Source organism: Octodon degus, unplaced genomic scaffold (assembly GCF_000260255.1).
Source record: "Octodon degus isolate 3935 unplaced genomic scaffold, OctDeg1.0 scaffold00245, whole genome shotgun sequence".
NCBI lineage: Eukaryota > Metazoa > Chordata > Mammalia > Rodentia > Octodontidae > Octodon > Octodon degus.
Window position 1 is genome coordinate 381,676 of NW_004524821.1, and position 23,330 is coordinate 405,005.

A 23,330-nucleotide genomic window follows, 5' to 3' on the forward strand; every position below is an offset into this window, starting at 1 on the left:
ATATAAAATGAAAAAGTATAGGTATGTATAAAGTATATACACTGCATGCCCCTTTCTGGTAGTATGCTGACCCTTCATAAGAGTCACACTCTTTGTTCAATTTTAATTACTCCCTTACTGTTTTATATGAGTTTACTATTTTTTTTTTTTTTAAATTTGCTATTTCTGTCAGGACTCCTAAATACTGTTCTGGCACATTTCTAAACTTTTCCCTGGCAAGCATAAGGGCCTGAGTTCAATCCCCGGTTCTGAAAAACAAAACAAAACAAAACAAAAAAAACACTTTTATATATGTTACTGTTTATCTATGACTGATTCTCTTCACTCAGCACTTTTTTAGCCATTGAAATATAAATAACGGCTGGGGAGATAGCTCCGTGGAATAAGTGCTTGCCTGGCAAATGTAAGGTCCTGAGTTCAATCCCAGGTACGGCAAAGTCAAACCAAAACAACAAAAAGTAAAAATAATATTTGGGCTAACCAAATATTATAGCTCAGCAGATTAAAGCGCCTGCAAGCAGGCTTAGGGGCTGGGGGGTGATCCCTGGACCTGCGATGCCAGCCCCGCCCCCAGGGCGCACTCAGCCAGCAATTGAGACTGCAAGGTGGCTTGTGCCTGTAATCCCAGCACTTGGGAGGCTGTAAACAGGAGGATCACTGCAAGTTCTATCTAGTAGTGAGACTGAACACCCTGTAGACCCTTTCCTAAAATACAAAAAAAAAAAAAGACTCTAGTACCCTTCACACTAGTCTATGTTGATCACTTTTTCAAGAAGTTTGTTTTGTTGAAGTTTTATAATGTTTTGGCGGAAAGTAGATCATATTCTGTCGCATCGGTACTCATGTATTCTTTCTGGGTCCTAGTGATGCTGTTTGTGCCCACTCCCTCTTGATGCTGAACCTCACGTCAGCCTTATAGGAATTTGTAGTATTTCCAGAGAGCTGGGACTGTACTTCTGAGATAGAGCACATATCTAGTGTGTATGAGGCTATAGATTTGATCCCAGGCACTGCAGAGAGGGAAAAAAAAAAAAATTAAAGAACCATTTTGCAATTTCGTTGATCCTGTCTACCATATGCTTGACTGGGAGTTCTTTATCTTCCACTTGCATTTTATGTTTCCCATTTGTCTCACGTGTTTTATTTTTTCTCCTCTTTTTTAAATCAATTAAGTTATATGCCCTATATACATGCACACATACCTTTACTGTATTTCTTCTACAAATTGTAAAGTTTTGTGATCTGATGCTCTTCTTACTGGATAGTTTAGTTACCTCGGGGATGAAGGAAGCTACGGTATTGGTACCCCACCTTTCACCTTGGAATGTTTCTGGCTACTTTCTGTCAGCCTTGTGGTCTGCCCTAGGCCATAGTCTTGTGAACTAGTGTAACAGATGCTGCCTAAGGGCTTGAGAATCCCTCCACAGACACACACACTCTCCTTCCCTCAAGTCACTTTGTTATCTTGCCCAAGGCCATCGAATCAGATTGCTCTGCTGTCCACAGAGCTTTGCTGGCTCTCCAGAGTGATAAAAGACCCCAGGTCCTTGGCATGGTGTGGAAGCCGCAGTGTGCTTGTCTCAATTTATCTTGTTCCACACCCCTTCTATACCCTCCACATGACTGTGCTTGAAGTTGCTTGAATCACTGCTGTTCCACGTGGTCCTTGTTTATGCACTGTCCTTCCCAGGTTGCCTGTGAGGCCCCCTCAATTTCTGCCTGTTTGAATCCTACTATCCCCAAAGACTACCTTGCCTGCCTGCCTGCGTGCCTCACTACTTTTTTTATTGATTCCTTAGGTGAAAGGAGTGTATACCTTCCTGTTCTCAAACCAGTCTCCCTACTCTGCTGTCACTGGTCCAGTTCCCGCATTTCTAGATGACCTGACCTGCTGAGTCTCAAGACCCGCTGAGCGCTGGTTTCATTGCTGATTTGTCTGTCTCTCTCTTCAGATCTATGCCCTCAACAGAGTCATGACAGAACTGGAGCAGCAGCAGTTTGATGAATTCTGTAAACAGATGCAGCCTCCTGGAGAGTGAGCCAGCCAGGTCCAGCTGCCAGGACTGTCCGGGCCTCATCTGCACGCTTGTTACCAGCTTAAGCTCAGATGGCCCATGTGGAGCCTTACTGAAGTAGATAAGACATTTGTGGATAAACCTGAACTTACTATTGTGACTTCCGCTTCATGGTTCTTCCACTCTGAATTGTCCCAGTGTTTACTGAAGAGACATCTCTTCGACGAAGATAATAGGCCTTTTTTTTTTTTTTTTTTTTTTTTTTTTTTTGTATTGAGAAAAAAGTGTTTCTTGTGAAACCATGTATGTTCTTCAAAAACACAAATAAAATACTAATAAAGTACTCATTTGCTCATCCTTTAGCCTGGGAGTACCAAGCCACAGAAAGAGAAAGAGTGCAGGACATATGAAACTGAGAGGATACCTAGAACTAAACTCTACCTCCTGCTCCAAAAATGTGCTCTTGCCTCCTTGGGCCCTATTTCAGTTTGTAACAACCCAGTATTCCTACTTGTTTGAGCCAAAACCTTTAAGTTATTAGAATTTTTTTTTTTAATGTATTTAGTACAGGGCCTCACTATTCAGATCAAACTTGTAGTGATGCTTCCTGTTTTTCAGCCTCCCAAGTGCTGGGATTACAGATGCGGGCCACCATGCCGCCTCAGTCACCATCTCAGCAAGCCTTGGGGGCAGGGCCGATGGTGCAGGCGGGAAATCAAACTCTGGGCCCTGCATTTGCCTAAGCAGGCATTTTAATCTGCTGAGCTATCTGGCTGGCCTTTAAAAGACATTTTTTATCTACTCATATACATGGTTTTATCTGTGCAAATCATATATATATATATATATATATATATATATAATTTTATATATGTGTATTCCATATACCCTCACTGCCACTGGTACTTCTCCCACTCTAGACCAAGACAGCATCAGTTTCCCCCAACTTACCTAAGGTGCCTCTCACTGGCTTCCTGGCTCCCTCTTGTCTCCCTAATGCCTGTTCTGAGGACACCTCCAGTAACCCTGTTAAAACGTGAGGTTCCCCCTGTTGGAAACCTTTTGACTCCCTGTCTGAGAGTAAAGGTGACCCATGAAGTTCAAGTTCTGCATGGTGGGAGCCTCTCTCCTAATGACCTGTGTGCTCTTCCTGCACTCTGCTCCAGCCACACTGGCTTCCCTCTCAGAAACAGTCCCCTCCTGCCTCAAGGTCTGAGCAAGTCGGTCCTTGCCCCAGCTGCTCCCTCTACATACATCTGCAGAACCTTCTCACCTTCACCTTTAAAAAAAATATTGGTTCATGTTTGCAGTCTGTAATAATTACATTTATCATGGGAAGTTGGTGCGCAAGCTTCACACATCTTAATTTTTCTGATGCCCTGGCCTTCATCTTGGATCAGATGTCAGCTCCTTGAACCTGTTCAAGGGTGTAGCCTATGGCAAGCTCCATCCCAGCAGTCCGTAGTCACTCCCTGTGTTTTTCATTCCATATTACTATTGCCTTCTAAAATGCTATGTTTAAAGTGCAAGGTCCCAAGTTCAATCCCTGGTACCACAAAAAAATAAAATACTATGCTTACTCATTGCTTTTTCTCTTTCTTTCTTTTTTTTTTTTTTCCATTGCTTTATTTCTTGCCTGTCTCTACCCGCTTGCATGTAACCCCATAGAAACTTTGTTCACTGCTCTGTCACCCGTGCCAACAATGCCTGAGACTGTCAGGGCTCGTAGATGTCAGCTACTTAGAAACACTGAGTGGGCAGAAGGCACGCTTCCTCCTTCAGCAGCAAGGTAGAGAAGAGGCTTATGACTGCTTCCAGGTTTGTTCTTCATGGGCTAGTGCTCTGCAGATCCTGCCGATCATAAGCTTGTCATCACACAGACAGACACTATATGTGACACGTTACTGCATTTGAGCCACTAGCTAGAGTACAAGCTAGCAGCCAGGGACCTAGCCTGCCTTCAAGGAGTGCTAGCCCTAAGCTTGCATCAACTGCAAGTGTTTTTTGTTTTTAATTTGGGGGCTACTCTAGCATACCCAGAGATGTGTCGTAAGTTACTTTTCTCATTGCTAAAACAAAATACCCAGCACCCAAAGTTGAAGAAGGGAAGGTTTATCTAGCTCACAGTGTAGAGGTTTCAGTTCATAGTCTGCTGGCTCTGAGTCATGGTGGCAGACATATCATAGAGCAGAAATAGTTCGTGGTGTTAAAAAGCAACAAAACAAAAGACCTTAACAGTATCTTTCTGCCCCTTTCATCCAGGTTACTCAGACCAGGTGTCTCACACTTAATCCTAGTGCCCTTGAGCCCAGCATTGTACCCTGAATCAATCCCAGCATTATACACTCTGGATCCAGTCACCTCTGAAAAAGGCCCATCTGTGACCACAGGAGGCTTTGGGGGGACATCTTGACACAAGCCAATAGTCCGTGATGATAATATTCAGACTAGTCCTCAGAAACCAAACAGCCATCCATCCAACTGCCATTCTTGGGTTAGAGATGGAAAGTTGTTTCTGCCTCAGACATTTGTGTCAAAAGTGGCAATTCAGGGCCAGGGAGATGGCTCAGTGGAATAAGTGCTTCCCTGGCAAGCGCAAGGGCCTGAGTTCAATCCCTGGTTCCGCGCACACACACACAAAAAGTGGCAATTCATACCATCATGTTAGCAGCAGAAATTATTTTAATGCCTAGCAAAAGGAAAGATTGTTCTGTGAGGACATTTTCTTTGGGAATGGGAAAACGGATTTCAGAAAAGATAATAAATATGGAAGTAAGGCAGAACACTCAGAAAAAAACAGAAAGTTAAATATTGCTACCTCTCTTACTCCAAATTGAAAATGCCTGTATTTCTACCGTGTGCTGGGGACATCTCAAGCTGTTCCTATCTGCCTCTGGAGTCACTGAGAATACTGTTCCCACTGCTGTGGCTTATTTTTCAAGTAAACTGGAGAGTTAATTGTGTGTTATTAGTAACTTGCTACGACTGTGAAGAGGTGTTTTTAAGAGCCCGAATTATACTTAAGGATAATCACTACATAGATTATCCCTGTAAATGGTTCTTAGGGACCATTTCTATAGTGTCCTGCTAAATTTGGGTTGAATTTTGTTTTTTGCTGGAGTAGGGGGTTAGAGGGAACTACCTGCGTAAACATAAGGCAATACTGTTAATATACAGGAAGGAGCCATGCTTTAGGGCTAAATGACCTGGCTCAAACACCTGTCAACATCTCCAAGTCTCATTTTCCCCATCTGTGTAATAGAATATTGTTTCCTTCCTCTTAGGTTCATGGTTGAGAAATAAAGAAAATAATGTACAGTGTGTAATGGTGTAATTTCCCATCCCAAAAGGTCTTCAGTTCACTTCATGGGAAGTGCTTCAATTTTTAAATAACCAAGTGCTAGTGAGTGGTGTCAGGGAGATTCTGACCTCATGCAGGGAGCTGCTTTTATTAACATGTCTCAGGCTTGTGGGTAAGGACGGTACAACAGCTTTGCGAACTGCAGGTGGCCAAAAATCAAGTTAACAAATGTTAACCTTTCTTTCTAATGAAATAATAGAATAGAAAATACCACATGCAGAGGATAGGGGTGCAGCTCAGCGGTAGAGTGTATACTTAAAACCTACCACCAAAAAAAAAAAATTAAATGTGGTAAGGATATTCTCTTATGAAATATTTGTTTCAAGTTTATACACACACAGAGTGTACTATGTTGGATATAAAAATTATTTCTTGCTATAGGTTATGGCTTAAATAAACAAGTTTGAGGTTGGGCATGGTGGCTCAAGCCTGGAACCTCAAGAGGTTGAGTCATGAGGATTGCAAGGTCAAGCTCAGCCTGGTCAGCTTTGTGACTTGGGGAGTCCCTGTCTCAGAATTTGAAAATAAATCAGGAAGGACAGACTGGGGTGCAAGTCAGTATGCCACCATGTGTTCAACCTGGATTCAATCCTCAGTACTACAATTAAAAAAAAATATGAAATTCCTGAACCAAGACAAGAATGAATCATTGGTTTATTTACATTTTAAAGAAAAGATGATTCATTTAGCTCTAAGAAATACCAGGATGTGAGTCTCAGAAGCCTTTGTGTCCATAATTGGAACAGACTCACAGGCATAGTCAGTGAAAACTAGGAATACATTTGCCAACCTGCCTGGAATTTCCTACTACTCATGTGGTCTAGATCCTGTTTGTCCAAGGTAAGACAGAGGATTTATGAAGGCAGGCACCAAAACAGACTTAGGGCACTGCCTTTGAAAGTCAGGCTGACTGGGTTGGACTCTTTGGTTCACTACTTGCTAATTTTGTGGGTAAATTTAATATTCCTAAGTAATTCTCCTACCTTTTGGCCTCAGGACTTTTTTTTTTTTTAATGAAACTTTTATTTTTTTAGTTATTTATTTATCTATTACATTTATTTATGTGTGTGTGTGGCCAGCTCAGCCCACCGGGGGCGGGGCTGGCTGGCATGTGGTGCTGGGGATCGAACCGCGGTCCCTGTGCTTTGCCAAGCTTGTTCCAAGTAGGTGCTTTAGACCGCTGATCCGTCTCTCCAGCCCCCATGGCCTCAGGACTTTTTACACTACAAAAACTGAGGATTCCAAAGAGCTTTGTGTTTATGTGGGTTGTATCGTATTTGCCATTGTAGAAATTAAAAGTTTCAAAATATTTATTAGTCCATTTAAAATACAAATCTAACACTGGTTAACATACATAATATCTTTGTGGGAAAAAAATTCTAGAATAATCCTAAAGTGAGAAGAGTGGCATTGTTTTATATATTTGCAAATTTCTTTAATATTCCACTTAATTCTGGAGATGAAAACAACTAGATTTTCCTATCTGCTTCTATATTCTGAATTTTCCTATTATTTTGGTTGAAAAGTGTGAAGAAAATCAAACTTTACATTGATATGTAGTTAGAAAAGACAAGGGTATTTTAATAACTTTTTGACATCATTGTAGATTTTCTTTCATATTACAACCAAAGTTGGCAAGTGATAGTTTTTTGTTTACTTGTTTATTCTTTTTTATGTGTTTGGTACAGGGTCTCACTATGCAGCTCAGACTCATAGTGATCCTCCTGTTTACAGCCTCCCCAGCACTGGGATTACAGGCATGCGCCACCATGCCGATTCTCGGTAGCGGGCTTAACGTGCCCTGGGGCAGGGCTGGCCCGTGGCATATGGTACCAGGGATCGAACCTTGGTCCCTGAACTTGCCTAAGCAGGCAAGTGATAGTTTCCTAAAGATTAGTTGCAACACAAACTCTGTATTGTATGTATCAGTGAAGTTTTTGTGCTCCAATCCATTAAAATTCTTTGGTCTTTGAATCTTGGCCTTTAAGTGAATCTTTCATTCATGCATGATTTTGTAACATCAAGTATTGGTAGTTTGGAAAGCACTGGTTCACTGAGTTATGTAGATCTTCCAAATATTGACATATTACATACATACTCCTTAGTATCCCACTGATCTCAGAACAGTTTTTGGAAAGGAGTGAAGCTCGCAGAAGTAGGCACAAGCATTTCAAAACTCCAATTTTCACACAGAAGTTCAGATTTATCCTTGTCAATGAATATTTTTCTTGAAGTGAGAGTCTCACTCCTCATATGTCAAGCAAACCTAGTCTAATCATCCTGTCAATTGTCCCGTAGCACTTCCTAAGAAAGGAGCTATTTCAGTTCAAAGTCAAGCTAAGGCTTTTCCTAGAAATTACATCATAACTCTGGCATGCAGCAGAAGTCATCAAGCTCACTCCATTTCACGCAGAGGAAATACTAAAAAGATGTGTGCTCAAGATTTCGTAAAATTAGTCTTTCTTCCTATTCCTCCCAGGATATTAAGTGAAACTGCTCTTTTGTTTATACATTTTTTGCAATGCTGGTGATTGAATGCACTGTCTTCTATATATGCCAGGCAAGTGCTCTATATCACCAGCAATTTTTTTTTTTTTTTTTTTACAGGGTCTCACTGTGCTGCCTGGGCTGGCTGTGACTTTCCAATCCTCCCAGGGAGCTGGCATTACAGGTGTGCAACACTGCCCTGCTATTTCTTTTACTGGGAGCACATGGCAGTGAAAATAGTTTTATCCTGAAAGCATCTCAGGAATCACAGGGCTCTGGAGACCTTTTTTTAACTTTTCTTTTTGAGACCATATTTTGATAACTGCTGACCTTAATTTGAGCCTCGTGAATTAAGTGAAATAGTAAAAGGCAAGGTTCCTGGCATGTAGCAAGCTACATGTTACAATATAGTAAATGTTTATACGTTTATTATACATAGTATCATTTATCATTATTTCATTTAACAGCTTTTATGTGGCATTCACTAGGTGTGTTAGTGGCACTGTATCTAGTTTGCAAAACCTTGAGGGGAAGTATATGTTTTACAGATAAATGAGCTTAGAGAGAAACAGAGCTACAAAAGTAGCAGAGGGCTCAGTTGCTTGAACTGGCTCACTGGACACAGGGAGCTGCCCCTTCAGGTTGGGAAGAGTCTACCCAGAAGGAAGGAAGGAAGTCTACACTGTGTCCTGGGGCTGCCAGGTTGCTCTGGCTTCATTGATTCTGCTGAAAAGTGTAATGTCAAAGTCTTGGCCTGGGGGCTGGTGAGATGGCTCAGTGGTCTGAAGCACCTACTTAGAACAAGCTTAGTAAAGCAAATGGACCATGGTTCAATCCCCCAGCACCACATGCCAGCCAGCCCCGCCCCCTGGTGGGCTGAGCTGGCCACACACACACACACACACACACACACACACACACACACACATAAATAAATAAATAAAATTTAAAAAAAAAAAAAGTCTTGGCCTGCTCACTTGTTCAAAGAGGAGGCCCGGCTGACCTCGCAGTGTTCTCAAGCCACTAACCTGCAAAGAAATCAAAACAGTAAAGTACGAAGTAGAATCTGTTCCACAGTACAGATCCAAATGAGTATTTTGCTTTCCACAGGGTGTCACAGAGCCACGTCCAAGCCTAGGTGTATCTGCGTATTCTTATTCTAGCATAGTAGCCGTGACATATAACTTACCAGAATCCTCTTGGGGGCTTGTACATTTTCTTTAACTCTGATGCTATCTATTAAAGTGGCCTTGGCAGGGCATGGTGGTGCATGCCTGTAATCCCAACACTCGGGAAGCTGAGACAGGAGCATGGGCTTTGAGACCAGCCATGAGGCCAGCCTAGACTACATGGTGACACTCTGTCTCAAAAAAAAGAAGGGGGACATCATTGGTTAATCCCAAATACTGGGGTTTTTTTTTATTGTATGTTCCAAATTAGAACATTTGAATAAGTGTCCTAAATTTGGTTGGGTGAGAATAATACAAGTTTGCTCTGGTTGGTTTCTTTAGCGCGTCTGCTCTCTGGACATTGTGGTAGCTGCTGCACCCTAGAGAGCAGAGGAAGCTAGCTCTCAGGTTGGAGCTGCTATAGTGCTTGACCACGTGTATGTATCAGCGGGCCTCCACTGCTGGAACAAGAGTTCTGAGGCGTGCAACTGAGTGGCAGAAGTGTCATTTGGCCTCGTAGGTTCAGAGGCTTCTGTCCACAGCCACTTGTTTCCAAGGCAGAAATGGCATGGCAAAAGGTGTCATGGAGGAAAGCTACCCGCCTTCCACGGCAGCCAGGAAGCAGCACGTGAGGATCTGAGAGTGAGGAAGAAGGGGTCAGGGACCAACACTGTCCCCAGGGGGGCGGTGACACACCCAGAAGCGGGCTTCATCAGTCTCTCAGGCATTCCTCAAGACAATCACATGACACAATCCCCCGCCATGGCGAAGCCTCCTGACATGAACAAACCGTACCACAGGGGGTCACAGAGCCATGTCCAAGCGTAGGTGTATCTGTGTATCCTTTACTCTAGCATAGTAGCCGTGTATATATAACTTACCAGAATCCATAACTAAATCAGTCTACAGAGTAAATGCTTTTGAGTGCCAGGCGCTGTGCCAGGTGGCCGAAATACATATACAGGAACTCGGGAGCCTAAAATCCGTGGGGCACAGGTGTAGTCACCTAGGCATGATAGCAGAAATGATGGAACAGGGGCCAGGGAGATGGCTCAGTAGAATAAGTGCTTGCCTGACAAGCACAAGGGCCTGAGTTCAATACCCGGTTCCGCCAAAAAAAAAAAAAAAGAAAGAAATGATGGAACAGAGACAAGAGAAGTGGAAAGGGGACAATGCCTGCAACCTTAAAGCCACCTCGTAGTAATGCAGGCTTCTTTGAATTGGTGTTTTCATAAATCTAGTTGTAGATTTGATGCATATTTTACCACACACAAAGTTATGAAAACGGGAGAACTTCAGTCAGATGTGTGGTTAAAAGTGCTCTGGCGCCACCTCTGGGAAGGCACAGGTGGCCCCCTCTCCTTCCAGCCACCCATCTGGAGGCCGGCAAATGACACTGGGCATTCGCTGGTTTCAGTGAACCCAGATTCTCTGGGAGATACAGCTTTACCATCCAATAATGTTCATTCTGTTTGATTTGTTAAATATTTTTTATCCTTTTTTTCCCCCCAAGACCTAGTGAGGTAGTGCAGGCTGGCCTGGAACTCATGGGGATCCTCCTGCCTCAGCCTCCTGAGTGCTGGGACTATAGGCATGCATCACCACACCCAGCTTGATTTGGACTTTAGGAGAGGGAGTGGCATTTGACTAGAGCGTAGGGTTTGAGAGCTCAAAGCAGGCGATGCTCTTGCGCTACCAGTGCGTGTGACCTCTGACTGAAGCGAAAGGCAGTCCTGCGCTGTAAATACTGGGCTTTTCACTTACAAAGCCGTCGACACATTCAAAGTGTGCACAATGAATGTCCTAAGCTGAGCTCCGCTCTCTGAGCCGGACGGAGCCTGTAGGTGAACCCGCCCTGCCACCAGGACCATTGCCGTCCACCAACTCTGAAGAAAGTCTCTTCTTTCCAGGGGATGAACCTAGCACAGTGACAGAGCTGGAATCCAAGCACAGCTGAAGCTCAGCTTGGAAAAAAGTCTGTTCTGCACAGCACGTACAAGTATTGGCTCGAGGGAGTGAGAACCGGGAATAACGAGAACGAGGCGAAGGCCGCTGGCCTGACTGCAGCTTGTTGTGGCTCAAGACAACGGCGATCACAGCACCCGGCACAGGACACCTCGGGCACAGGGAAAGCTTTGGTGATGCGAGACACGGCTCACCCACACGCTGGCACAGGCCCGCAGGCGCCACGGGGGCTGGCGGAGCTGCGGCTTCCTCCGTGCTAGAGCCTAACGCAGGCTTCTCTGCCCCACAGCACGTCGGGAAAGAAGATGTAGGAGAGCGACCACATCAGGCAGTAAAACGCGGTGAGCGAAAATGGGGAGAAAAACAGCATGAGGACACCTGGAAGAAGCAAAAATACAGGTGCTCAGCGCTCAGGAAGCTGCCTCCGGGGCTCCCTGCCCACCTCCAGCCTGCATGCAGTGCCCAGGAAACAGCAGCAGAAGGGAAACAGGAGCCCTGTCTTTAACATTAATGTAGTATACATGAACTCTGTGAGTGTGAGTGTGTGTGTGTGTGTGTGTGTGTGTGTGTGTGTGTGTGTGACTAGCCACTTGTAACCTGGTGTAATCTCAGATTCCATTTTGTCAATGCCACATCAGAAACAAGTGCTATCCAAGAATACATTTGAGTGGCCCTAATCTTAGGGGAAAAGAATCCTCCACTTAATAAAGTCTGGACAGAAGGAGACGGGCTGGATCTCTTCCAAATGGGAGACTTAGTCCAAGAGACTAAGGGCGAGGGGTGGGGAAGAGGAAGGCATAGAACGAGGATGTGTCATAGACGGGAGCATCATGACCTCAGTGAATGCGAACACTGTGTGTCGTAGACATGAGCTAAGCTTAATAACACCAAGAATGAAAGTGGAGAAAGGGGAATTAGAGGGCATTGGAAGGAAGAGGATTTCAAAAAGAGGTAAATTGTATTATGTTCATGGAACTATTCTCCAACATGATTATAAACTTTTTTGGTGGGGGGTTGTTTGTTTGTTTTACATCTTCAGTACAGGATCTCACTACACAGCTCAGATTCGTAATGATCCTCTTGTTTTCCGCCTCCCCAGTGCTGGTATTACGGGTACACACCACCACATCCCATCTCAGTGACCACTTCAGTGCACCCGGGGCAGGGCCAACAAGGCACTGTTTACTGGTTTTTGAGACAGGTCTTGCTAGGAAGTTCAGGCAGGCCTTAAATTCACTATGTATCCCAGACTGGCCTTGAACATATGGCAATCCTCCTGCCTCAGCCTCCCAAGTGCTGGGATTACAGGCATATGCAACCACACCCAGTCAAGATGATTATAAACTGCATGTACTTCATACATACACTAATAAAAATAAAGATCTTAAAATCCTCCAAGTTTTTCAATTTTTTTTGTGTGTGTGTGTGTGTGTGTGTGTGTGTAACTGGGGATTGAACTCAGGCTCTTGCACTTGCCAGACAAGCACTTATTCTACTGAGCTATCTCCCCAGCCCCAAGTTTTTCAATTTTAACATAGGATAATGGCCAACACAATGTTACATGCATGCAGAAAAGAGGTCACAGGAGGCCTGAGGCTGCTATCCGTAGACAGGCCCACTTCCAAGGATGGCCCCCGGCTGACAGACCCAACGCCAATACAGAACTGCCCCTAACTGATCTTGCTTTGCCTGCACTGTTTAAGCACAGTGGTTCATGTTAAGCACAGGCTTCATTCGGGAGAGCCAAAACTTGGTATAGGCTATGCAGAGGGTGCCTGTGTGACAGGTCCCCACTCGAAGTCTTGGGCACTGACTCTCTGATGAGCTAGCTTCCCTGGCAGGATGACAATTTATATCGTGGATGTCTGACCTTTCGACTTGCCTTTCACACTGAGTGAAAAAGCAACTCTTGGGCCACCTATAAAATATGTAACATAGTTAATGTACATAAGTAACAAAGCTTCCTTTTTTATATTAACACTGTTGGGAGAAAAAAAAAACTTGTTGATACATTTTTATTTCCTGTATATTGGCTGCTTAAAAAACCTTTTTTTTTTTTTTTTTTTGGCAGAACCAGGGATTGAACTCAAGCCCTTGCGCTTGCCAGGGAAGCGCTTATTCATTCCACTGAGCCATCTCCCTGGCCCCTTTAAAAAAAAATTTATTAAATTACTCTATAAAATAATACAAAAGATCAAGTTTAAAAAGTAGAGAAGAAAACTTACACATCTGCTTAATAGCAACAAACACCTGTCTTCATAGGCACCCCCTTGGCTTGGAGTTGAAGCATTCTGATCAGCACTCAAGGTGTTTTGCTCACCACGCTGCACACACGCACATGATGTGTGCTCCCCTGGGGCCTATTTGGCCTACTGTGTGTGGCAGGCACAGGAGGCAGAGTCAGGACTGCACTGAGCCTCCCCCTCCCTACACAGTGTTTTTTGCAGCCTCCCAGTAAAAATCCACGAGGTACATGGTCCTCATTTACTCACACAGCAAAGACTAAGAGCAGTTACATGGCTTATTTTGAACAGAAGGAATCGAAATATCTAGAGGAGCAAAGAGCACTGGGAGAAATACTGTTGCTGCAAGTTAGAAGAGGACGTAAAGGAGAAGATGGGGCTAGGAATTACCATTTTGGGTCACACCTGTAACAAAGGATTTACGAGCATATCCATTATCTCATTTAATCCCAATGATCCTTCAAGGTAGGTATTTTTAACTTTATTTTATAGATAAAAAAGTATTATATTGGGGGGCCGGGGAGATGGCTCAGTGGAATAAGTACTTCCCTGGCAAGTACAAGGACCTGAGTTCAATCTCTGGTTCTGCTAAAAAAAAAAAAAAAAAAAAAAAAAAGTGATATATTAGCCCAAGTTCATACAACAACTACGTAATGCAGTCAGAACTGAACTCAGATGGGTTCGACTCCAAACCCAGGTTCCTCTCGCTAACACTCTGCACGTGCTGTGGAAGTCATAGGAGGATCCGCACCTAGAACTCAGAGTTCTGGTGCCAATGTAACAAGATACGAACCCTAAGGAAAAGGTCAGGACTGACGCAAGGACCCTACAAGCTTCTGCAAACTCACAAGTGAATAATGGGAAAGCTTAGCGTTTCCATAGATGCTTGTGTTGTCACACATGCATATTTTAAAAGAAAAACTCTAATATTGCTTGAAGGAAACCCTAATCAGGGAAAACCCTAGGAAGACACCTACCAGAGCCCCAGTGTGACCAGCATCTGAGGGCCTGTTACCAGTGCTCAGTTATTTAAACTGGAAACCTGGACTGGGGAGATAGCTCAGTGGTCTAAGCGCCTGGTACTGCATTCCATGCTGGCCCTGAATGTGCTGTGCCAGCCACTGGAACCAGGGGTGGTTGCGCACACCTGTAATCCCAGTGCTGGAGAGGCTGAGACAGGAGGATCACTACAAGTCTGAGTTGCATAGCGACACCCTGTACCAAATAAATTTTATTTTTTTTTCTTTTCAAAGTTTTATTGATAAACATATAGCAATGAGACAGTTTCAAATCAAATCAAAAGTACAGTTTCAACAAATAATACACTGCATATATTCTTCTTAGTGATTAACTGCTGTACAAGATGCAGACTTATGATCCTACTTACAAACACCATTAGAAAAAATCATTCTATTCATTAAGAGAATGCAACTATATATCTATCCCAACCACTTTGAATACACAGATACAAAATGGACATTCATAGTTATACCCCATTTTTTTTAAGTTCCGTTGTTGAATATTATAGGTGTGTAAACTCAGCAAAATATTCTAAAAGAGTCCAGTAGCCCATAATAGCATTGGGGCTTCTGTTTAACTGGCAATGTCAGAAATTATTGGCCTGAGTCCCCCACAGCTCAACATAACAACATGGCTTTACTTCCTATATTTCGTCTTCATTCTTTTCTACTGGATAGTTAAGACCGAGGTAACCAAATAAATTTTAAAAATTAAAATAAAACTGGAAACCGGACAGGCGCCCATGACTCCTCCCCTTTCCACCTAGCAATTCCATTTCCAATACTTATCTCAGGCCCAGTGACTTCTCGTCACCACTGCCATCACCTCTCTGAACCAAAGGTTGTTTTTTTTCCTCCCTCAGACTCAGTCCCCCACCATCTGTCCTCCAGGTTACAGCCAAAGTGATTGCTCTGGTCATGGCACTTCCTGCATATAAATCCCAGCACAGGCTTCTCACTTCTTGTAGGATGAATCCTAACTCTTGCCCAGTCTGCTTCCTTTGCTGACCTCAGTTTGTGTCGCCGACACGCTTGGCAAGTTCCAGCCACCTGTGGCTCCTTCTGGTCTTGAAGTCACCGCAAGAAACGGTTTCCTTTGCCTGAACTGCCCTCCTACTCACCTGGCCACTCATCGTGCACTCACGTGTCACCTCCTTAAGGAGCCTTTCCCTCTCTGCGGTCACCCCAATATGAATTAAGTCACCCTCCGACACCCTGTACTGTCACAGAGCATCAAAACTATAAGCTTTTAAGGGCTGGGGAGATGGCTCAGTAGAATAAGCACTTCCCTGGGGCCTGAGTTCAATCCCCAGTTCTGCAAAAAACAAACAAACAGAAAAACTATGTGCTTCTAGTTACTTGGCGTCCTTCTCCCCTATGTGGTTGTAAGTTTGGAGGCAGGACTGGGTCCAGCTTACCAGTTTGCTTCCCAATACCTGGCACGTGCTAGGTGCTCCTTCAATTTCTATGCAACTCATTAGCCATGAACACGTACTGTATTTGCTGAATACCTGCTATGCGATAAGCACGACTGTAGGCCCTGGGATCATGGCACCAGTGAAAGAGCACCTTCTCCTGACCATAGGCAGAGTACTGACCATAGGCAGAGTAGCTATAGATACAGCACTTTAAAACCTAGCAAATACATACTGTGCCAGATGGAAATTCTGTAGTGAAAAATAAGACAGGTACTCAGGGAATAGGGGGAAGTGGCCATGAATGGTAGTGACAATAAACGATTACTAGCGACATGTGAGCAGAGTGTTTTGACTCACCTGCCACATAAACCACTTTTTTCCAGTTCTCAGACTCCAGAACATCATCGCGTGGGTAGTAGCTCTGGTCTATCATGAACAGAATCATGAGTGAAGCCATGCAGCAGAGAATGAACGTGTTGCCTTTGGTCAGAAGGGAGATGGAAGCCAAAACGCAGGAAGCGTAGGGGCAGGGCAGGCCCTTGTATGAGAAGGGGACTCCTGCCAGGGAAGACACAGGGGATCAGGCATCGACATAAAGCCAGCCCTTCCCAGGTCTTCCCCTCTGCAGGGCTTCCCTTCCCCAGCTACCCAGATGCCTCAAGCCCAGGGGTAGCAAAGGTCCATCCATATAGCTCATTCAGCTCTCAAACAGGCGCTGCACAGAAAGGTGTCCATTCCTGCGCTCTGGGCTTCCAGCTTCCCGCTTCTGCTCTGCGTCCCCTGCCCTCAAACCTGAGGCTACCTGGGCTCCACTCACCAGATGAATAAAAACACAGGCGGAAGGAAGTGGTTAACACATAGATGATGGCCACGAACCCGTTTAGAGGCCCATCCACCCCGAGGAGGAGAGCCGAGGCCAGGCCGAAGGTGGTGAAGACAGCAAAGTCGTTCAGCTCAGCTCCTGCGCAGGAGGCCCAGGTTAGAAAGCCCACTCCCAGTCTTGCACCTCAGCTTCTCTCGGGTGGGGAAGCTGAAGCCACGACAAGCAGAGCACTGAGGTCCCAAAGGACAGCAGCTGCATCCCCAGGGGGACTGTAATCCAAGTCTGACATCTCCTCCCCGCTCTGCCTCTGACTGACCCGCATGTCCTTCAGCAAATCTTTCTCTCTCCCGGGCAGTCTTCTATCGCTTCACATGCAAAGGTTGTCCTACTGTAGGGTACAACTTGATAGCTGGGCCTCCCTTTGAGATCAACTAAAATCTTACTGGGATGCTTTTTGCAGTATGTATAACCAGCTGTTGGCTCAGGGGAGTTTTGTGTCCCCACTTTCTCTCTAGTATCTGGATCTGCCCAGAACAGTGAGACAGGGCAGATAAGGACCCTGAGCACCAGGACCAGGACTGACCGAAGTAAGCCAGCAGAGGTGCTGGCCTAGGCTGCAGGGCTCCCTGAGTCCTGCTCTGTGGTGGCGCCTGCTCTTCTCAGGGCACATGGACGTTAGGGGACAGGTGGGCCTGCAGATGAGCGCTCCGAGGCAGGGGCTGGGGCCTGAGGCTGGGCTCACCCGTTTTGCAGCAGCTGTTGAGGTGTCTGGTCATTGCCCCTATCACCATGTCCAGCAAGAAGCTCATCAGAAGCATCCAGGAGGCACAGTGGGACTTCCTGAAGTAGAGCCCGCGTGCCCAGACAGCGCAGCTCAGCACAGCCCACTGGGCATGCCTCCCCAAGTGCTCACCCACTGCACACACACACACCCCCACACTGACATGGCCCCACATGCACATCCAGGCTCTCTGACACCACTGCCCTACCCATATCTGCCAAGGGAGTCCCCAGATCCCTCTGGTAATCACTAATATTCTTCCAACTCTAAATTCCAAGCACATTCCATATTCCAGGGGTCCTTCCTAGATCCTAGTCCAACCTCTACCACCATCTCACTGAATTCTCACATAAATTAGTACCCCTCTCTAGGCCTCTGCTCTCCATTTGTGAAATGAGGGGTTTGTGTTAATAGGCTTCTTTACCAGATATAAACCTATTTAGATGATGTCTTTCTCCTTGGGTGAGTTTTGGTAGCTTGTGTCTTTTAAGGAATTGATCCATTTTGATTCTCAAATTGTAGGTATAAAGATGCTAATAGTATCATTTTTTTTATTGTGTTTTGTACAGAGTCTACAGGGTCTAAGGGTCTCACTGCATACATCAGACTCGGAGTGATCCACCTGTGTTCAGCCTCCCAAGAGCTGGGATTACAGGCTTGCACCACCACGCCCAGTTTCAATCGCCTTCAGCCCCAGGGGTGGGGCTGACAAAGCAGGCCAGGGGATTGAACCCCGCCCCGGTGCCTGCTTGCAGGTGTTTTAATCCGCTGAACTATTTGGCCAGCTCTGTTATCTTTTTAATGTCCACAGGATCAGCTGTGATAACTCCTCTTTCATTTTTGACATCACTAATTTGTGTCTTCTCTCTTTTCTCCATTACCCTGGGCAGAGGTACATTGATTTTACTGAATTTTTCAACAAACCAGCTTTTGATTTCATTGATCTTTCTCTATTAATTTCTTATCTTCAGTTTCTTCAATTGTTGCTCATTTACTACTTTCCTTCTACTGTGAATTTCATTTGCACCTCTTTTTCTAGTTCCTGAGGGTAAAAGATTATATCTCTCCCTCCCTCTCTTTCTCTCTCTCTCCCTTGCCCTCCCCACTCTACCTTTGCAGCACTGGGGGATTGACTCCAGGCCTCAAGGATAGTATATAAGCACTTTATCACTGAGCTATAGCCTCAGACTCTTCCTTATTTTATTTCATTTTATTTTGAAACAAGATCCTTAATTTGCCTAGGCTAGCCTCAAATTTTCTATCCTCCTGCCTCAGCTTCTTGAGCTGCTGGGATTACAGGCATGTGTCTGACTCTCTCCTAATATAGTCATGAACTGCACAATGACATTTTGCTGTGCTACAGCCCATACACATGGTAAAGATTGTAGTCTCACAAGATTATGTCACCTAGTGTTATGGTTTGTGCTAGTTGTCCCCCACCCCCAAGCCTTCACACAGTTATGGAGCAGACTTCTAGAGTTCGTGATTCATTCATTATCCAGTGCTAGGATTACAGATGGGTGTGAGTGCGACTGGGATTATGGGTGTGAGTGCTGCACCCGGCCTGGGGCACATAGCCTGAGTGCAACATAAGGGAGACAGACTTGCTCTCTGCAGCCATTGTTCCTGCTACTTCTTCCATTTCCTCTTGCTGTTTTGCTGTTTTCCACTGCCATGAACTGCTGCCCTCTGCCAGGTGCCATTCTGCCTCGGAGCCAGCTGAGAATGGACTGAAACCTCCACTAACTGTGAGCTAAATAAACCTTTCCTTCCTTAAATTTTGATGTCAGGCATTTTGTCCCAGCAAGGAGAGAAAAGTAACCGAGACATCTACTGATGTCGTGCCCTCAGTTTGTGTTAGTATGTGCTATGATGCCCCCACAACAAGCCATCTAGTGCTGCATTTCTCAGAACACAGCTTCACTGTTCCAGGATGCCTGCTGTGTACACACTCAGTGCTATTAGTTCCTTCCTGGCTGCTTTTCTTGCATCCCAAAATTTATTTGGGTTAATCGTGTTTTCTTTTTTTTTTTTTTTGATGGAACCGGGGATCGAACTCAGGGCCTTGCTCTTGCCAGGCAAGTGCTTATTCCACTGAGCCATCTCCCCAACCTATTTTCTTTTAATTATAGTTTAATTTTTTTAATATTTCTCTGAAGACTTTTATCCATGTATCATTTAGAAATGTGTTATTCGTCAGGCAAGTGTGGTGGGGCACACTTGTAATTCCAGCCCTTGGGAGGCTGAGGCAGGAGGATCATTGCAAGTTCAAGACCAGCCTGGGCTACAAAGTTAGCACAAGGCCAGCCTGACCTGCATAGCAAGACCTTGCCTCAAAGAGACAGAGGAAAAAAGAGAAAGAAAGAAAGAAAGAAAGAAAGAAAGAAAGAAAGAAAGAAAGAAAGAAAGAAAGAAAGAAAGAAAGAAAGAAATTGTTTTTATTATCTCAGGCTTTTCCAGGCTTCTAGTGTAATGCTATGTGACCTGAGATCATACTTGGTATGACTACCATTTTTTAAAGCTTGTTAAAGTGTATTTTAGGATGTGCTCAGTCTTCGTAGCTGTCCCGAGTGAACTTGAGAGAGCTTCCTTTTGCTAAGGGAGTGCCCTATAGATGCCAGCTATATCCAGGTGATGGAGAGTGCTATTTGGGTTTAGCTGTCCTTGCTGATCTTCTGCCTGCAGGACCTGTTGATTACTGAGAGAAGGGTGCTGAAATCTCTGTGCTAGATCTATCAATTTCTCCTTGCAGCTCTATCAGTTTTTGTATTTTGGGTTTTGGGGTTTTTGTTTTGTTTTGTTTGTTTGTTTGTTTGTTTGGCGGAACTGGGGATTGAACTCAGGCCCTTGCACTTGCCAGGGAAGCACTTATTCCACTGAGCCATCTCCCCAGCCCCTACTCTATCAGTTTTTGTTTTGTCTTGTGATATCATAAATGGTTTCCAAAGCTCTTCGGTACCCCACTTTTTTTTTTTTTTTGTCTTTTAGAGACAGGATCTCACTATGAAGTTCAGGCTAGCCTTGAACTCACCCAGCAGCCCAGGCTGGCCTTGCAGCAATTCTCTTGCCTCAGCCTCCAGAGTGCAGGGGTTACAGGCTTGCAGTGCCACCTTCTTAGCTCTGTGCCCGTGCCAGCGCACTCTCCCAGGACACTGCCAGCGGCCACTGCAGGCCCAAGCAAACCTGCCCTGGGGAGGCCCCTTCTCAGGTCTGCGCCCTGCAGGCCATGATTAGGTGGCTCCATGGCAGCACAGGAGAGCCTGGCCTCCGACGTTGGCTGTCCCCAAACTGCCTTAGAAGTTTCCTTGTTTAGACCCAGTCCTAAAGGAGAGTAAACTAAATAAAAATACTGACGCTTCCACCGTGGAATGAAAACCATATGCATAGGTGATTTGTTTGAATTAAAAAGACAGAGATTTCCTGCTGCAGGTATGCCCCCTGCCCCTTTCTTAGATTCTAATAATCCACACTCAGAACCATAAAAATATCAACCTAGTAAGGAGCTTGAGCATCAAGTAAAGTCATTTTATCTTACAGATGAGAAACATCCAGAAATAAGTCACTTGCTGATAGTTATACAGACTCAAAAAGGTTAGGTTGTTATGTATGATAAAAGGTATATCCCTAAAGAAACTGATTTCCCAAAGGCATTGAAATATGATTCAAATTATGGAACTATAAATTTTTTACAACTTTTTGGGGTCACACATATGGATTTCAGACTTTCCCAAACAGTGCTAATTAAAACACTTTGCCAGATCATATATTCTGATTTAAAAATCAGAAAATGTAAACAGTGGACAGAATCTCTTGACTTTCTCATAAAAACCATTTTATAGTCCTATAACTAAAGGAACAATAGCAGTCATAATGTAAGCACACTGTTTTACAAAAGGAAAAACTGAGGCCCAAGAGTGTGACCTAGCCTAGGTTGTGCATCAGGCTGGTGAGACACAGAGGCCAGGATCTTAGCCCCAGACCTGTATGCCCCTGCACTCCCTACCCACAACTGACCCCTGCTCCACAGCAACCAGCTCTCTACACTACCCCTCCCGTCCCTCAGGCCACAGGCTCCAGCTCTAGGCTAGGAACATGCTGGGCCCTAGACCCACCTGCTGAAGCTGCAAAAGATGGAGAAGAGTCCCAGGACCATGTTAGCCAGGGACAAGGCATTGGCAATATCCTTCCAGGTAAATTCATTTTTCTTGAGGTGGCTCTGGTCTTGGCTCAGGGAGAGACTGTGACACTGACCTGAGGCCCAGGAGAGAGGGGCAAGGATCCAAGTTCAGGAAGTCCTAGAGCCTCCTAGGTACAGGCTGTGTCCCCAGATAGCCCTCTCCACAGCCCCAGGCTTTCTTGTCTAAGCAGGAGTTGAAATAAACCCTGCTGGACTTGGGCTTGGGACTAGACTTGGCTCACTGCTCCCATGGCAGCCTCCTTCACCAAAGGGAATGAACAGCTGGGTGCCAATGCTTAGAGGACTAACAAGAGCCCACCAAATTCCACAAAAGATAACAGTACATGCCTGGGCACACTGGAGGGAAGGGGCACAGTATAATCCCTCTCCATGGACCCGCCATCATCTCCTCTCCTGGGACCCACCGCTGACCTCTGCAGACCAGATCCCCTCTGTTTCTGAGCCAGGCACCCCTCACATGCCATTGTCTGCTGGTGGAACACCATTCCCTCACTCTTCCAATGACCACGCACTGCTGTTGTGTTTTTAATTAATGATCAGTCATGGGCACCATCATGTCTTTCATTATCGCCTCCATTCACAAAGCATGGTCATGCCTAGGAGTTCTGTTGGCCATGTGAGTTCTGCCAGGCAAGGCTTATGATCCCTACTTCCAAGTACGGCAAAGCAGACTTGGACAAGGGAAGACCGAAGGAGCTCCAGGTCTCAGGGGATATGGCAGAACAAGCCTGGCAGCTTTGCCTTTGGTGCCTTTTTCTCTGTGCTCTGCTGCCAGCAATCAACAGGGAGAACCCTGGGTCTCTGCCTTCAAGGAACTTACAGCCTATCTAGGAAAACGAGACTCACACATACACACACACTGAGCTGCAAACGCTACTCACGGTGGTACCTCATCTCACAGGTGGGGGAACCAAGGTTTCAGGATGGTTAAGTGATTTGTGCCAGGACACAGTAGAGCCAGAACTTCCACAGGGTCTCCTCTTTCCCCGCTAAATACAGCTTGCCAGCAAAATGCATAGGTCCCAAGTGTGAAAGCGTGTGGACGGAAAGCAAGGGCTGTGGAAAGCCACAGCAACAAGCAACAGCCATCCACTGAGTCAGCAAACGGGTACATGAGCAAGATCTGGGGCCTAATGCTATGGCACAAAGAAGATTAAGACTTCAGGTCCTCTCTCAAGGAAAACAGTTGTGAGCAAGGGCATTCACCCCTGTGCAAAAGGGGAGACAGGACGGGCCCCTGAGGCAGCACAGAGAAGGGGACCACCATGGCAGGGAGGGGCCTAGAGGAGAGGTTGGAGCCGACGTGTGGCCTGCCTGGCCCGCAGCAGCAGGTCTAGTCACAGGTCAGTTCCTTGACGGCCCTCAGGATGGGGTCCAATGCCTGCACGTGGCCCCAGCCCCGCTCTGCTCCCCAGCCCTCTCTGATACTCCCAGCCCTTTCTTGAACCCCACCCATCCCACCTTAGGAAGTTTCCTGGCCCCCTCTGGAGCGTGCAGTCACATCTCTGTGCTCACCTGTAACATCTGGAACTCTGCACTGGCACTCCTTAGCTTGTCTTCCTCCTTTGCCCCGGTGGACACAAAGACCGGGGTCCCCTGTGCCCAGCATGAGGCCTACAATACAAGACGTTCCATGCTTGTTACACTCAGGGCCTCAGGGAAGCTAGGCGAGCGCTGCACCACTGAGCTATATCCCCAGGCCTGCACTAAATCCTGGCTCCACAGCTTCTAACCCTGCTCAGTGCGACCTCCTTACATGAGCTCTCTGGAACCCAGCCCTTCCTACATCCAGCACATCCAGCACAGTCTTCTCATCTTCCTTGTAATTTTTTTTTTTTTTTTTTTTTTTTT

The 23,330-nt window shown here is 45.5% G+C and overlaps 2 protein-coding genes across 2 annotated transcripts in view; one reads left to right on the plus strand and one right to left on the minus strand.

Annotated features, from left to right (window-relative positions):
- Svbp (small vasohibin binding protein) overlaps positions 1-2,274 on the plus strand; it is a 6,153-nt gene extending 3,879 nt beyond the window's left edge. The window contains exon 3 of the mRNA XM_004645936.2: positions 1,953-2,274. Within this exon, the coding sequence (XP_004645993.1) occupies positions 1,953-2,039 (87 nt within the window). The 3' untranslated portion in view covers positions 2,040-2,274. The remainder of the gene's footprint in view (positions 1-1,952) is intronic.
- An 8,725-nt stretch (positions 2,275-10,999) lies between these two features.
- Positions 11,000-23,330, minus strand: part of Tmem269 (transmembrane protein 269) — a 12,787-nt gene continuing 456 nt past the window's right edge. Inside the window, exons 2-7 of the mRNA XM_023706229.1 lie at positions 22,995-23,093; positions 21,394-21,532; positions 17,243-17,340; positions 16,495-16,638; positions 16,035-16,235; positions 11,000-11,375 (exon numbers count right to left, since the gene is read on the minus strand). Coding sequence (XP_023561997.1) covers positions 11,254-11,375; positions 16,035-16,235; positions 16,495-16,638; positions 17,243-17,340; positions 21,394-21,532; positions 22,995-23,088 — 798 coding nt within the window. The 5' untranslated portion in view covers positions 23,089-23,093 and the 3' untranslated portion in view covers positions 11,000-11,253. The remainder of the gene's footprint in view (positions 11,376-16,034; positions 16,236-16,494; positions 16,639-17,242; positions 17,341-21,393; positions 21,533-22,994; positions 23,094-23,330) is intronic.